This window comes from Rattus norvegicus, chromosome 6, assembly GCF_021556685.1.
Source record: "Rattus norvegicus strain SHRSP/BbbUtx chromosome 6, alternate assembly SHRSP_T2T, whole genome shotgun sequence".
Lineage (NCBI taxonomy): Eukaryota > Metazoa > Chordata > Mammalia > Rodentia > Muridae > Rattus > Rattus norvegicus.
In genome coordinates, this window is record NC_141539.1 from 136344690 (window position 1) to 136361163 (window position 16474).

Below are 16474 nucleotides of genomic sequence, written 5' to 3' on the forward strand. Positions count from 1 at the left end.
AAAACTCTCAGAGCAATACCCCAAATGCAGGTCCTGCATGTGTCTAAAGTAACCTGTGTTTGTTGGGTGACACTAGACTGGGGATTAAGCCACAGGAGTGTAGCTTGCACAGTCCGGAGCTGTCTCTCCAAAGCCTCCACACGGCTAATTTAGGACCAGATAGGAACGTGATGGGCACTGGAAGCAAAGCCGTGCGTGAAGCTAACCATGCCTGGCAGAAATGGCTGACGATGGGCTGGTCCTCTAGTTCCTATGGGATTTCTGTAAATGATTAACATTTGAGCACTTACTTAAGTGGGTGGCTGGATCCCAGAATGAGGCAGATCCCAAATTCTGGATTCAGGACTTCGCTGGCCCCCAGCCTCTCTGTCTTGGCATTGACTGGCTGGCTGCTGTGCTGACATTATATGCATCCTGTCTGGCTGGCTCCTGATCTATGAATTCTGATCTCTGGAAACGTCTTAGCCTTGGGTTTTGAGATCATTGTGAGGATGGAGCAGAGGAGGCCCCATCATGTAGCATGTGCCGAGGGAACCCGGTGGATGGGGCACTGGTCCCTCTGGGCTCATGTGACTTTACTGTTTTAAGGAGTGATGTGACATCAAATGTCTTGGTAGCCGTAAGGACCTGGACTGTAGTCCTTGTGGCTTGGGACAAGGGATGCAGGCCCGAGAAAGACTCAAGGAGGGGACGATGGACAGCAGCGACTGGGCCATGGGCAAGCACACATTACATTGGACACTCTATTGCTTCTCCCTGATGCAAACTGGACTGACTAGCTGCTTCCTGTTGTTGACCGGCTGCAGCTACTCACTCACCCCTAAGGTCTGTGAGTAGGAGGAGCAGCTCTGACCCAGTCCTCCTGGCTTCTGCATATGGTTCCAAGATCCCCCAATCAACACTGAGCTGACTTCCCAAACTCAGGACAGAATCTCTCTCATCTCTTTCTCTCCCTCTCCCCTACACCTAATTAGATACACACGTACATACACACTACTAATCTAGACACACACCTCTATACCTTAGAATACACACTCACCTACACCTCAGAAGATACACACACACACACACACACACACACACACACACACACATACACACACACACACCTACACCTTAGAAGATACACATACAGGCTGGAGAGATGGCTCAGTGGTTAAGAGCACTGACTGCTCTTCCAGAGGTCCTGAGTTCAATTCCCAGCAACCACATGGTGGCTCACAACCATCTGTAATAGGATGCTCTTTCTGAAGTGTATGAAGACCAACTACAGTGTACTCACATATAAATAAAATTAAAAAAAAAGAAGATACACACACACACACACACACACACACACACACACACACCTACACCTTGACGTTTTTCTGTCGGGAGGCATGTCCTAGTCCCCTGGGATATTTCCCTTGCAGAGGGAGAAGTCTGGCCCGCCTGTGTTCAGAGCCTTCTTGTTATCAGAGAAGAAAGAAAAGCCAGGAGCACTGAGATTTCCAGCTCGTCTGCCTCCGTTTGCAGACACACAGACTGACTGGGTAGAGTCTGCTTCCGAGGGTCGCCAGGGAGTCTTGGGCTGGACACTGGTTTGACTGTGCACGCTCTGCGACACTCACCTGAAATAGTAATGCTTAAAGACTCTCAAAGAAACGTCTTTTCTGTTTCTTGCCAATCCCTATCCCCATTGTGGGCCGTCCCTGGGCTGGTGGTCCTTCCTGGGTTCTATAGGAAATGGAGCTGAGGAAGTAAACCAGTAAGCAGCGCCTCTTCATGGCCTCTACACCAGCTCCTGTCTCCAGGTTCCTGCCCTGCTTGAGTTCTTGTCCTGCCTTCCCCCAGTGATGAACAGTGCTGTGGAGGCGAGAGCCAGATGAACCTTTTCCTCCCTTGGGAACTTGCTTTTGGTCATGGTGTTTATCACAACAGTAACCCTAACTAGGACAAAAACAATGTAAGTAGGTTACTGGGTCCGAGCAATATGGCTTGTAAAAGACCTAAAAAGTTCAACACACTGTCGTCAAGCCTCTGCCTAAGTAATGCAGGAACTGGTCTCTTCTTCAGTATGGTTATGAGGACTGGCTTACAGGTAAATCGTACATCTAATCCAACCTTATTTAAGAGTTAGGTTTTGGCTAAACTTTATCTAAATACAGCTGCTAAGAGCACTGGTGTACGTGACCATCTGGGTGTCCGGTGGTCACACCCAGAGGCCCTGCCATGTGGTCAGAGGAATTAAAAGGGAGAATTAACCGTTTCCTTCCAACGGTCAGGGTCCTCCGGGGGACTTTGTGGACTGACTGGGGGATCACTTGTTCTCTTGTTCAGGGAGGCCTTGAAGACTCCACCTGGTAAGCTCTCCTTGCAAACAGGAGGGTCAATAAAGAGGGAGAATGTCCTCTGTGCTTCCAAGAGAAGCCACTGCCAAGTAAGGCCTTTGACTTATCTTCACGTAGATGGAACAATGGTCAAAGCAAAGCTAGAGGAGCCAGAGGCTCCCCTCAGAGCTCCCGTGAGCCCCAAGGGCTAGAGCAGTAGGCCTGGACAGGAAGAAATAAGTGATTGATTCTGGCCAGCTGCAAGGTCCTGCACACTCAACGGGAAAGCTTGACCAAAGACTAACATGGCAGCTGTAGCGTCTCCTTTCTCCCCTACTCTTTTTGGACAGGGTCTCACTACATAGCCCTGGCTGGTCTGGAACTTGCTATATAGACCAGGCTGGCTTCAAACTCACAGAGCTCCTCATACCTCTGCTTCCTGAGTGCTGACTGGTGTGTTTCTTTAATAGTCAAAGATTGTATCCCCTAGACACATTAGGCTTAAATCCATACCAGACATTTTTTTAGGCACGCATTTCTCACTAATTATCTTCTTGATGAAAAAAAAAATGCTGCCCAGATATGGGACAGCGTGGGTTTGGCTTGATTCCATGGGGTGGTGCCTAACTGTAGCCAAGAGGCCTACTGTTTAAACCTAAAGGGAGGGGGAAAAAAATCAAATGACGGTTAGATTTTTTTTCTTTCTGGAAGCCACCTCACACTCTAATCCTAGTCGCCCCACTAGCCAGCCAAGTTCCTGAAGGCAGATCCTGGGTTCATCATTCTCAAAACCAGCCTTGGAGGCCAACCTTTGCTTCCTCAGGGTCTGGAAGAGGTTCTAGAACTGATCACTTGGACTGTCCTACCCACTAGGTTTTAGAGATGCCCACTTGTGGTGGTTTGGCCCCCTAGATTCTCGTGAGTGTCTGACCTGTAGGGAATGGCATTATTACGTGTGGCCTTGTTAGAGGAAGGGTGTCACCACAGAGGCAGGCTTTGAGATCTCATACTCAAGCTAAGGCCTGGTGTGACAGTCTCCTGTCGCCTGCAGGTCAAGGTGAGGAACTCTCAGCTCCTTCTGCCAGCACTCTGCCATGCTCCCCGCCATGACAGTAATAGACTAAACCTCTGGAACTGGAAGCCAGTCCCAATCAAATGTTTTCCTTTATAAGGGTTGCCACGGTCATGGTGTCTCTTCACAGCAAGAAACCCTAAGACAGCGCTTTTCTCTGGACTGCCCTTGGCTGAGGAGCTAATGGAAGAAAATGGACTCCTAGGCCAGTCAGTCTTATACACTGAGGGGTGGATGATGCTGGAGGGCGAGGCTCAGCATGGCTCTGAATAGACCCAGCGGCTCATCTCAGGCTGCAGCTCGGGGTGTGTGACCACAGCCCACTGAAGTGGCCTCAGGAGCTTGCTTCCTGAGAGTCCCCCCTTTCTGGGACTAACACTCCCGAGATGTCCCGTCAGCATGAAGCAGCTAGAGTGGTCATCTCCCCTCCACTGACAGCAGCTGGTGTTGAAGGAGAGTTAGGAGGACACAGACAGACAAAGTGACACGGGCTCCCTGAGAGCAGCAAGTCATGGGGTAGGTACCTAAACGGGACCAGCAGGGGAATCTTTAATGCTGTGATCAAGCACGTGACCGACGCTCCTCAGCCCGGTCTAGAGCTGGGGCGCAGGGCCGACAGTGCCAGCAGCATCGCACGAGGTAGGGAGTAAAGGGTTCATCTGGCTTTGCTTCCACAGCGCTGTCATTACTGAAGGAAGTCAGTCCAGACAGGAACTCAAGCGGGCCAGGAACCTGGAGCAGGGGTTGATGCAGAGGCCATGGAAGGGTGCTGCTTACTGACTTGCTTCCTCAGCCTGCTTTCTTCTCGAACCCAGGGCTGGCCCCTCCCACTCTGAAGCGGCTATCTTTGATTATCTGTGGCTTGGTCATCTGTTCTCCCAGATGTTTTTGTTTCCTGGATTTTTGGAGGCTGGGCTTCTCTGTAGCCACGGTTGTCCTGGAACTAAACTCCCGGTAGATCCGATTGGTCTGAAACTCAGAGATCAGTCTGCCTCCGCCTCCCAAGTGCTGAGATTAAAGGCGTGCACCGGCACCCAGCTCCGGATGTTTAATTCTTTTTTTTTTTTTTTTAAAGATTTATTTATTTATTATATATAAGTACACTGTAGCTGTCTTCAGACACACCAGAAGAGGGCATCAGATCTCTTTACAGATGGTTGTGAGCCACCATGTGGTTGCTGGGAATTGAACTCATGACCTCTGGAAGAGCAGTCGGGCGCTCTTAACCGCTGAGCCATCTCTCCAGCCCCGGATGTTTAATTCTTGGTCAAATGTTTTGTCTGTGGCAGAGAATGAGCTCACTGAGCCCCAGTGGCCCCAGCACCCCTCATCCTTATTTTCCGGTCGGTGCTTAGTGCCTCCCTGCCCTCGCTGACCAGCCATGCTGGAGCTCTCAGTGAGTAGCAGGAACCCAGCTCACCTCAGCCAGTCTGTCCTCAGGAAAGCTGACTCCTGGGGACTGGGGGGCAGGTCCTGCTGGCCAGGTGTCTTACAGAATGCTGTCCTCTCCATACCCAGCCCCACCTTTCCTGTAGTGCTGCTCTGTCCAGACGGAGACGCGGCTCCTCTTGATGCAACGTTTCCTTAGTGGGGTCTGCAAGCCTGGCAATGCGTCTGGGCAGATGTGCCCACCACAGCACAGGAGCCACGTGAGCCTCAGGAGGTGAAGCTGCTCACGCTCTGGACACAGGTGCCATGGGTACATCCCCTTAGTGTCGGAGGAAGGCGCAGTGGACATCACCATCACACACACCACCGGGAACTTTAAAACTGCCGTCTTCTGCTTTATTGACAGGTAAATTGTTCAAAAATGTTCTCACAATTCAATAATTACAAAGACTCAGACTTACATTAAAAAAGTAAAAACCAGAACCCCCAGCAGGTGCCTGCCCCGGCACAAAGCCGGGGAGGGTGGACGGGGCAGGCAGCAGGTGCTGGGTGTGACACACAGGCTTGGCCAGCAGTGCCACAACCCTCAGTGCCAACTTGGCCAAGCGCTCACCCCGAATCTCGTCCCCGAGTGCGCCAGCGGGGAAGGGAGGCCTGTCCAGGACGAGGACAAGACATGTCTGCTGCCACAGTTAGTCGCAAGCCTTCATGGGTAGGGCCACAGACCTGATCTCAGCCCAGGACACAGAGGGATGAGGTTCAACACACGTGGCATTCCCGGGCCGTGGTGCTGCCGATGTGCAGGAGTGTGGGGCAGTCGTGTGACTGACTCGGCCACTAAGCACAGAGGCTCCATGCAGGGTGGGGGAGGGCGATGGGGGAGGGGGCGTCGTAGGGCCTGGGGCATGGCTCCCAGGCTCTGGCCACCTCTGAACTCCTGTGTGTGCCGGCCAGTGGCAGGCTGCAGACACAGTGGGAGCCAGTGCACAGCTGCCTTCACAGGAGGAGGGGCATCTCGTGGCTGTGGCCCAGAATGGACGGACAGAGGGACACAGGCGGCCGGTCAGCAGGACTGCTGTGGCTTCCTGTGTCAGGGTTAAGTGAATGAAAAGGCCACAAACTATCCTCTGCCTTCTGTGACACTGGGTTGGCGCACTTTAGTCTTTGTAGGGCCTTGAGACAGCTTCAGGAGAGAGGGAGGTCTTGAGGTCATACCCCAGCATCTGCTGAGGAAGCCGATGGATGTGGGCCTGGGTGGTCCTGGGGGGAGGGGTGAGTGGTGGTCCTTCATGTGCAAACGGAACAGTGTTGCCTTGCGGCTGTGCAGACGAACACATCTGGTCGGTTGCCACCAACAACGTGGCACAAAACTGATCATTATAATAAAGATTACTTTATCTATCTACAAACTGATTCTACATTTCCTTGGACAACACTGGAGGGTCAGCTCAGTCTTGGCACTGATGTTGGGGCCATCTGGGCTCCCTGGCCCTATGGTGCTATGCTGGCGGCCTCAGGCGTCGCAGGCTGGCTGGTCCAGGCCTTCCAGAGGGAGCTGGCTCCGGTGCGGTGAGTTGGGGCTCGGGGGGCCGCTAGGGTTGGAGCTGTTGGACGGAGTCGAGTGCTTCGTGGAGTCAGAGTCAGGCTGCCAATGCAGAGAGAGAGAGAGTGAGAGCAGGCGACGCTCGCTCGCCCCTGCGTGTGTGCTCCTGCGCTGTGCACAGCTGCTGCAGGGCCCTTCAGGTGGCAGGCGAGCTCATCAGCCTTTGCCCTGCACTCAGAAGTACCTTGGTGTCCTCACTGCACAAGAGAAGGGAGTGCAGAAGGAAGCCAGACAACTGTAGCCAAGTGGGAAGCGCTAGGAATAGACAGAAGGGGACTTCAGCCGCGTCTCTCAAAGGCTGTCCTGTGAGCCCAGGGTTAACAGTGAGGGAAACAGCTCTCCTAAGGTTAGGGACAGAACGAGCTGCTGCAGTTCAACACTGCGCTAGAAGGGACCTGACGCTGTTTACAGGGACAGAGTTATGCAGGGTTCTGCACACAAGGTCCCAAAGAAGCCATGCACGCCAGGAGCGAAACAGAGCTATGCAAGTGCAGCAGGGTCAGGGTTCAGCGTCAGCACAGCCACAGACGACTGCGTTCACAGTAGCACCCACAGTAACCTGAAGAGCAGGGGGAGGGTCTCATCCACTACAAACTACTTAAGGAGCTGGTGAAACACACTGTACTTTTGAGACCCTGGGTTCGGTTCCCAGCACCCACACTAAGCAGCTCACGATTGACTATAACTCCATACCAGGGGATCTGGCCTGTTTTAGCAACAACCCCCACTCCCACACACACGGAAAAATCAAGGCGACTCATATAAACGGGAAAACCCCACATTCACGACTAGAGATTAAGATGGTGTCAATCCCTAAAGTGGCCCTCAGACTCAATGTGATCTCCTGAAATTCCAATGGCCTCTCACAGAACCCGGGCCTAGTGACTTGGCCTGCAATCCCAGTTGTGTGGGAGTGTGAAGGCTCCAGGTCTGTGCCAGAGACGTTCAAATCGGCCTGGAAACTCACCATGTGTCACAGTGAGAGACAGCGAGGGCTGAGCTGACGCTCTGCGGTTCAATCCCCGGCACTAAAGAAAACCGCGAGGGGCTCGCCCTCCTGTTTGATTCAAAGTCTACTACAAGCAGCAGTGTGGTGTCTCAGCAAGGCTGTCGAGATGTCCAAGGGCGGAGAACACATCCAGAAGTGATGGCACGGGGTATTTACACGTGCGCTCTACACACACACACACACACACACACACACACACACACACACACACACACAGAAACTAACACGGATCAAGAGTCTTAGAACCGCCAAGAACATGAGTGCTTGCGGCACGGAAACAGATCCAGACAGAATAGCAAAAGCACCTGTGACTGGAAAAAAATAACCTTTGCACGACAAGGGACATCATCAGGAATGTGAGGGGTGGGGGCTGGAGAGGCAGCGAAGCACTGAGACACTGGCGGCTCCTTCAGAGGACCCAGGTTTGGTCCCAGCATCCACATGGCGACCCACAACGACCCACAACTCCAGTTCCAGAGCGCCTGGCACCCTCTTCTGGCCTCCTTGGGCACCAGGTACACACATGGTACACAGGCGTACACGCAGGCAAACACCCAGATAAGATAAGAAACAAAACCACACCTAATGACCGACTTCAGAAAGCAAGAGAAACCCAGCGCGCCATGGGGCTTGCCAAAGGAGAGGGAAGATGGCAGGGAGTCCCCTGGCCAGAGTGCTGAGTCTCAGGATGGCAAGTGGAGCAGCAGAGGCTGTCAGCGCCAATACTGGGTGGCTGTGGGTGACAGGCCAGCTCCGGTTTGCAGAGAGACCCTAAGGCACAGACGTGCAGCTCGTGAAGTCTCATCTGCTCTCTCATGCCCACTCCACAGGGGAGGCAGGACACTGCTGCCTTCCAGTCATGGAGTGTTGCTGCTCACACCCACACCAAGTGTCCTAGAACGGAAGGCACACAGGTGACCAGAGAAGGTTCTCCAGCACGGGAGCCAGGCTATGTCACACACAGAGGCCAGGAGCAGAGGCGCAGGAAGCCTCAGAGTGCAGAGCCAGGCTGAGTTATGCGGACTGAGGTCCTGTCAGGAAAGCAAAGACAAGCAGGATGTGGCCACCTTTAGTCAGTGCTTAGGAGGCAAAGGCTGGCTGGTCTCAGTGAACTCAGGGTTTGGGCAAAATTGTGAGTTCCAGGCCAGACAGAGCTACACTGTGAGCCCCTGCCCCAGGGATAGTTGGCCAGGCATGACCACAGACACACACACAGCAGGGCATGGAAAGCACGCCCACAGCACGCCACAGTAGGACTTACTCCTGAAGGGTCAGGAACTCAAGGTCATCTTCAACTACACAGTAAGCTTGAGGTCAGTCAGCCTGGGCTACATGAAATCCCTTCAGAGAACAGAGAAGTTCAGAAGGAGGTGCCTCTGGCTGAACCTGGCTCAGCTATAAAAGAAACCTCACCCCTTGGTGGGATGTGTGCCTGATGACCCCACAACCGTGGTCACAGTGTTGAAGGAGACCCATGACTCACGTTGGCAGCCATGTACCCTGGGCTGCCCAATGCTACTGGGGTCTCTGTGCTGAGACCATTATACCCCAGGCTATGCAGAGCTGCAGAGGGGCTCGAGACTGCGCTCCCAGATATATGGTGTCTTCCTTGTTCCAGTTCCCAACCACCAGACCCTGGGGTGACAGGTGATGAAGTGCTCTCCCCCACACAAGAAGTAGTCTCTACTCTGTAGGCCCTGTGTGGCCACAGCCTCTGTGCTGGGGAACACATACCTCTTTGTCAAAATCCTGGTCGGGGTCAGACATGCTCCTCAGAGGCACAGGCACTCCAGGCTCAGACCCACCTATAGACAAGGACACCTTTGACCTTAGGGAGAGGCCCAGAGGATCATGGGGAATGGAGTTGCTGGCCCAGCACCTATCCCTCCTTGGTACCTGAGGACGGCCATGAGACATAGGGCTTGTTCCTGGATGGGAGCTGCCGAGGGAGGCCTGTTGGGGCAGGACCCTGCTTTTCCTCCTGGGCTGTGGGCGCAGCACTCTGGGGGAAGAGAGCAGCATGTGAGACTGGCATGAGAACAAAGACGGGACCACAGTGGGGCTGCCACAGTGTGGCGGCAATGAACAGGCCAGCTGCAGGCCCTGGCTATGGCTAAGAACGGGACGCAGCAACCAGGCCTCCGGGCTAAGAACTAGCAATGTCAATGTAGAAAACCCTACAGAAAATGCAATGTTTAAAAGAATGAGAAAAACTGTTATCTCACACCAAGGAGCTAGAGACCCTTTCTTGACAACTGTTTCCTAAGGGACACAGCGCACACAGGCGGGCCACTCCTATAGACGTCCATTTCGGGATCAGGAGTGATGCACAGTGTCCCAGGTCAGCAGGGCACAATGAGGCAGGACAGGCAGCCAGACACTACCTGTGCCTGCACAGCAGGGGACGGAGCCTACCCACGCCCACGCACGGAGGAGCCTCATGTCGCACTGAGCCCCCTGCCCAGCACTGAGCACGCCGCCCCCAGCTGAGCCCCACGCCCGCTGCCTGGTTGAGCACGCACCAGAGGCAGGTCCATGAGCACCTGCATCCCATCGCCAGGGCCCATGTGAGCCACGTGGTTGAAGTTGGTCGGATTGGATATCATTTTGGATCTCAGTTCCGGGTCTCTGAGCATCTCTCTGCAGAAAGAAAACATCTGCGATTCAGGAAACACCCTCTGGCTCTAGCTGGCCCTTCGCGGCACTCGCGTGGACCCAGGGGCCCGAGCCACAGGGACCACACTCACCGCCGCTGCTGCAGCCTCTCTTCCTCTGGAACCTTGAAGACGAAGCGCCGTTTGCTCCGCGTCCGCAGCATCTGCTTCTTGCTGTTGTCCGAGGTATCGGGCACATTGAGGACGGTGCCTGTGTGTGGGGGGCAGTCACTATAGCCGCTGCGTGTATAGCGGCAATGCCACGACCCTCAGACCGGCAGGCCTGTGTCCACCTGAAGGCCGGCTCCCCCACCCCCACCCCTGGGGAGGCTCACCTGAGAACTTGTTTTTGAAGTAGATGAGGCGTGGGGGCTCACAGCCCAGCAGGTTGAGGCTACCATCAGAGTTCAGAGGTCTTATCTGTGTAGGAGCAGAGAGGACCCATCACGTGTGGCACCAGGGAAAGGGGGGACGGGGACACAGCTGTCTCTGGCAGGACCACCATGCTGTCTTACCCTCCGCAGGCCGATGGTCTGAACCCACTCCATGGTGCGCACGTCGAAGACATCCACCCCGTATTCGCTGTACACCGTGACGTGGGAGGAGCTGCAACCTGGTGCGAGGAAGCAGAGCAGTCAACACGGAGCCCTGCCCGCCCTCACCTGCCCTCGGCCACCCAGGCTGGGTGGGGATGCACACCACTGCCTGTGGTGGGGCCCTCATGCCAGAAGTCACCTTTACGTCAAAGTCACGTGTGTCTTAACTACACAGAGGCACCTACTGCTTCCACACCAGGGTCTATTTCCCACACTACAGAAAGACGCTGGAGTTCATTTAGAAAGCACTTCCTCAACTCAGTTCTCTCAGGACACTTGTTCAGTCCAGGCAAACACCTTCATGCTTTTCTCATGTTTTCTTTCTTTGACGTGTCTGGGAGTTTGATCTGCATGTCTGTTATGTACCACGTGTGCATGCAGTGCCTGAGGACAGGAGGAGGATCCCCTAGAGTGTACTTACACATGCTGGCACCAGCTCCTGGGACAGCAGCCTTAACCACTGAGCCACCTCTCTAGTCCCAAAAGCCATGTAAGATGACAGAGAGACCAGGTTTTTCAGACCCACACTAGCCTTTGCCCTGGTGCATAACCTTCCTGTGCACATTTTACACTAAGGACATTGGGACTCTCCTGTAGGGCACACTGGGCCCCATCCCAGTGATCTTCTCTGAACACATGATCAAACGAGAAAAGGCATCTCCAGGGAGTCTTAAGAAATGCTGTCTGTCATGACAGCGGCTCTGGAACACTGCAGATACATGCCCCTGAGCACGTCACCCTCAAGTTTAGGACGCAGTAGAGCCCATCTCTCTGGATGGCCTGTCAGACACAAGGGAGAGTGGATGTCCACTTCTCCCATCTATGCTGCTGCAGGTGGCCTGGCCGCGGCCAGGAGCCTGCAGTGTCCTCGAATGCAGTCAGGGGCATTTATGGAGATGCAGAGTACGCAGGAGACAGCTGGACCCCAGGAGAGGCCCGCTGGGCCCCGCATCACCTCAGCACACCCAGGCTAAGGACACCAGCAGCAGCATCGCTGAGGGTGTGTGCCAGCCTAGGCAGGGTAAGATGCTGGAACCCACCAGTGGTGTTCCTGACACGGGTGGGGGCGGCTGTCCTGTTTTTGAATGCCTTGTGCAGAGGACGGCCCTCAATTACCTCAAAGATGAAAACTCTCCACACGGGAACGCTGGGGCAGCTCTTACTTGCTGACTATACAGGGGACTCTACTGATCCAGCAACAAAGGACAAACCGAGCATCTGAATAAACACTACACACGTGGTGGCGGGTGTGTGCTTTGGATGGCACGTAGACTTGCAGGCTACGGAGCGAGCCTCTGGACCCTGCCTCGTGAGACAGGACTAGGAGGCACTGCAGACTCTGATGCTGCTCCACCCTCCAAGTTCCTTAACTTCTTCCAGCTCTGAAGCTGGCTGGTTCCACGTGAGGCTGACCATGAAAGTGGGGAGGGAACACTGGGTGTCCATGCTGGTTATCTGTACCAAGGATTAGAACAACACTGCACTTGGGGATGTGTGCCCGTTCCAAAGCCAAACTGGGAAGAAAAATGGCATTCTGGAAGTTAGGAGTGTACGGCTTAGTGCGCTGCACTGGCTTCCTGCAAAGACCAGGAAAAGGAACCTCCAAGGCTGTCCTTCCTTCCCGCTGGCTGGCACTGCCCTGGGACTGCTGCCCCAGCTTCCCCGGCGAGGGAGAGGGTTTGAGAACCACTGCACTGCACTGCACAGACTGAGTGATCAGCCTTGGGCATCCCCCTTGGCCAGAGCAGCGTGCAGACAGCCTGTGGTGTTCACAGCTGCCCACCGTCATGGAAGCCCACCTCCTATCCCAGCCACTCCACAGGCTCCAGGTCAAATCCAGCCTGTGCTCTGCTGGCTTGCCCTCCTCGATGCTTGTTACTGCCCTCCAGTCCCATGAGGGCTGGATGGAACAGCTCGAGGCCTTCAAACATAACGAGTGGCGGGGTGGCCCAGTGGTGCTGCAGAGTCCAGACAACAGAGGCATCTAGTTCTTCCAGACTCACAACTGCTCAAGCAAATCAGGGCGTCCCAGCCCCTGGACAGCACCCCCTCGCAGAAGCATGTTGTAGAGCTAACAGGCTCCGGCCTACAAGGGACAGTACCTCGATGCAGTCTCCTAGAAACCGAGTCCCTGTGATTTATTCTTCCCTGTGAATTCTACTACGGGAATGCTTTTTTTTTTTTTTTCTTTTTTTTTTTTTTTTCCGGAGCTGGGGACTGAACCCAGGGCCTTGCGCTTGCTAGGCAAGCGCTCTACCACTGAGCTAAATCCCCAACCCCGGGAATGCTTTTTAAAACAAGACGCAAGGTCCCTTCCCAACCCACTGTGCCCTTCTGCCCAGGAGGCCAGCTGCTGTCAGCCCTCTGAGGAATCAGCAGGGGACTGAGGAGTGAGGCTAGTCATCACCACAGGCCCTGATTCTGTGCAGCACGGCGTCTAGCCTGCACACACCCTCTAGCTGAGCGAACACCCTGTCTTCCTGCCCCTAACTCTTGGCTCAGGGACTGAGAGACAAACCAAAGCAAACAGAACATGCCGACTGACTGTCTGTGTGAGAAGCAGCAACAGTGAAATGGCAGAAAACATATACATACTACAGGCGACAGGAGCCGCAGGCCACATGAGCTCCTGCGTGCGTGACCTCCGACCTTGAGGGTCCACGTACAGTCCCATGTGGCTGAAGCAGAGCAGGTACTCCTCACTTTTGAGCTCTACAGCACAGAGGGCATCGAAAGACTGCTGTGAGAGGAACGCGAGCGAGGGGTCAGCGGGATTTACCAGGTCTAGAGGCTGCCCGTCCCCCTGGATGCTCAACAGAGAGAACCCGGAGGGGTAGCCAACACAGAGCCTGTCCTTGAACATGGCCATCCACTGCACATGTCCCGGGGCCACGATCTCATTGAACTTCCGGTGGAAAGGCTTAGTTCTCTGGATCTCGTAGCAAAGGACCAGCCGCTTCACGGCGACAAACAGGCAGGTGGACGAGCTCTTCCTCAGCGTCCCTGTTGCTATGAGCTGGCAGCCCTTCGTTTCTGGGAGCTTGATGTCAAAGTTGCTAGCTTCTGCTCCATCGAAGGAGGTCCAGGGGTAGAGGTGCACGTGGTGGTTCCGGCCACAGAGGAGGAGGATGAGCTTCTCCTTGGGCGCCAGCTCGATCTGGTATACCTTCTTGCAGTCAGCAGCGCGGACGATCACTGTGAGCAGAGGACGCCGGTGATGTGCTTTTGGCTGACACCGTCCTCTCCACCCATGATCCTCCCACCAGTCAGCCCCAGGGCCAGTGGTGCGAATGCTCCTAACAGAGATAATGGCACGTCTGTCTCCGTGTCCTGCCAACCCTGGTCCTGCTGCTACCTGTCCCAGACTCTGTGCCAGGGTCCAGCTGGAGACTTACAGCCCAGGGAGTAAGGCTGGGCTGCGGCTGGGATTCCCTGACCTCATGCCACTCAAACTAGGACCCTAGCTGGCTTAGGCTCTTCACCTCCTTCCCTCACTCGGATCTCCAGGACTCAGCTGCCCACATGCTCTGGCCACTGTAGGCTCTGACTTACTCCCATTCGACAGGAAGGGCTACGGAGTGGGAAAGACAGGGAGAGCCTCCCTTCTGGCTGGCAGGAGAGGAACATGAGCTCTGGTAAGTTTCAGTGCACTGGCACTGCTGGGTTCTCTCGAGAGCTTGGTGACCTACACCCGTCCCATTCTCTCTACAAAATTCAACAGAGGCTGGGGATGGGGTGCACATCTTTAACTCCAGAACCCAGAGGTAGGCAGATGTCTCAGATTTCCAGGATGGCCAGGGCTATGTTGGGCTCAAAGGCAACCAAGCAAGCCAACAGTAACAATTCAGTACAGAAGGCCAGCAAGGTGGCCTGGGGTAAAGGTGTTTGCTGCCAAGCGGGAACACCTGAGTCTGAGACCCCAGACCCCCCGACTGCCTGTCAAAGCTGATTCCTAACCTCTGGACTCCATAACCTCTATCAGATGAGCAAATAAATGCATGTTAAAAAAAACTGGCTGGGCGTGGCGGGTCACACCTTTAATCCCAGCACTCGGAAGGCAGAGGCAGGAGTTTGAGGCCAGCAGGGTCTCCATAAGAGTTCCAAGACTGTCAGGACTACATAGAGAGAAACAGAATAACCAGGCCTCCTCGGTGGTCTCCAGGCTACGCCCAGGCACATGCATATACTGAGTGCCTGCCATGTCACCTGAGAACCTTTTCTCCACTTCTTGCCTAGGACACTCATAATGTCCTCTGACACTGTCACTCAAGTTGCATACCAGGATGTCCCTTTTTCACAGTCTCAAAGCTGGAGTCTGGGGCCTCAGATACTTTATGCCACACTCAAGTGAACCCACTGAACCCCCTGGAGGCCCTGTGTGTCTGCGGCAGCCAAGCAGGACTCATGCTGCCCTCCTACTTACCATCTCGGGTGAGCTCAATGACGTAGAGCCCTTCTTCCAGGCCGACCGCAATTCTGTCTCCATCTGGGGAAACAACGTGTGGGTCCCGTGAGCCGGGACCTGCTTCTCCAAACAGGAGAGGGCCGGGGCCGCACGGCCGTGCTCGGGCCCTGCAGACATACCCACAATAGCGGCAGCCAGGACGGTCTTGATGAGCGGCAGTGAGCTGTCGTACGCTTCCTGTGCCACGTGCACCACCTGGCTCCTCAGCCGGTTCTTGTGGAGGATAGCCTGCAGCCCTTCCAGGATCCCAACCCACTTCCTCTTTTCATTCTCGTTCTCTGTCAGGATGAGCAGTGAGCTGGTCTTAGAAGGTGAACCTAAGAGAGAGGCCGTCACCTTCATGAGAGAAACAAAACAGACAAGACCATGAGCTGTCAGCCAGGTCAGAGCAGGGACTGTGCTGGAACCGCCTGGCTCCAGAGGTCACTAGCGGGATCAGTCATGTCAGTGTCTCTGAGTCGCCCCAGAGACCACCAGGCTCTTCAACTGCCAGCCAGGCTGCTGACAGGAAGGGACAGGGCTGCAAACAGACATCCATCCTTTCCCGGCCAGACTTCAACTAATTCTGCTCTGGTCAACACTACCGTGTAAGCACATTTAAAAATGTCTTGGCTGGGTGTGGTGGCGTGCACCTCAGGAGCCAGAGGCAGCAGGATCTGTGGGCCAGTCTGATCTATATAGTTAAGTTCTGCAACAGCTCCAATAGAGACCCTGCCTCAAAATTTTTTTTTCTTTTTGTTAATAGCTTTATTCTGATTAAGATGTGGACTCTTAGGGCATGTCCAAGGAAGAAAGGGTCTCCGGTAAGTATTCAGTAGGACATTAGGAACCTGGGAGCCCCACAGCTATAACGATTGTCACTTTGAGCATGGAATGGTGGTGGTTTCCTGGATTATATACAAAGGCTGCTTCTGAATCAAAGTGTGACTCAGTGCAAACAACTCTCAGACTTAGCTCTGTGGTCGGCAAACTTGAGGCAGTGTGCATTTCTCTGACCGAGTCTTCCAGAAACTTCCTAATGTGGCAGTGCCCTATATCACAGTATGCAGCCACCCCGGAGAGCAGAGGGCACCAACCCAGTCAGAGAGAAGAGACAAACCAGATGTGGTCAATTTAAGAGTCTGGATGCCAGGGAGGGGGCCTAAAGCAACTCTCGCCTCACAGGTCCACCACGAAATGTCCCTTCAATGCTAAGACACAGTGACTGGGGTGAAGAGGGAGGCTCCATGGGAAGCCAGTGGTGGGCAGACTCCACATGAAACAGGCTGTGTAGGGAGAGCAGGCTGCTCAGTGAGGGGCAGCTATACCATCGGGGAGGCACCTGGTGCACCGTGGGAACATGAGGCAGGCGAGGGGCCACTGGGATAGCCTCTGGCT

At 54.5% G+C, this 16474-nt stretch overlaps 1 protein-coding gene across 5 annotated transcripts in view; it reads right to left on the reverse strand.

Annotated features, from left to right (window-relative positions):
- Positions 1 to 5140: 5140 nt before the first annotated feature.
- The window catches only part of Cdc42bpb (CDC42 binding protein kinase beta), an 82082-nt gene continuing 70748 nt past the window's right edge, over positions 5141 to 16474 (reverse strand). For 2 of the 5 annotated variants that reach the window (XR_015621663.1, XR_015621662.1), the window contains 11 exons: positions 15217 to 15433; positions 15056 to 15118; positions 13228 to 13827; positions 10552 to 10649; positions 10372 to 10456; positions 10130 to 10247; positions 9905 to 10022; positions 9279 to 9384; positions 9117 to 9187; positions 8644 to 8723; positions 5142 to 6415 (listed from right to left, as the gene is read on the reverse strand). Coding sequence is in view for 3 of the 5 variants with exons in the window: in NM_053620.3 (NP_446072.2) it covers positions 6284 to 6415; positions 9117 to 9187; positions 9279 to 9384; positions 9905 to 10022; positions 10130 to 10247; positions 10372 to 10456; positions 10552 to 10649; positions 13228 to 13827; positions 15056 to 15118; positions 15217 to 15433 (1608 nt within the window). In the remaining 2 variants the exon portion in view is untranslated. 5 annotated transcript variants of the gene reach the window in all.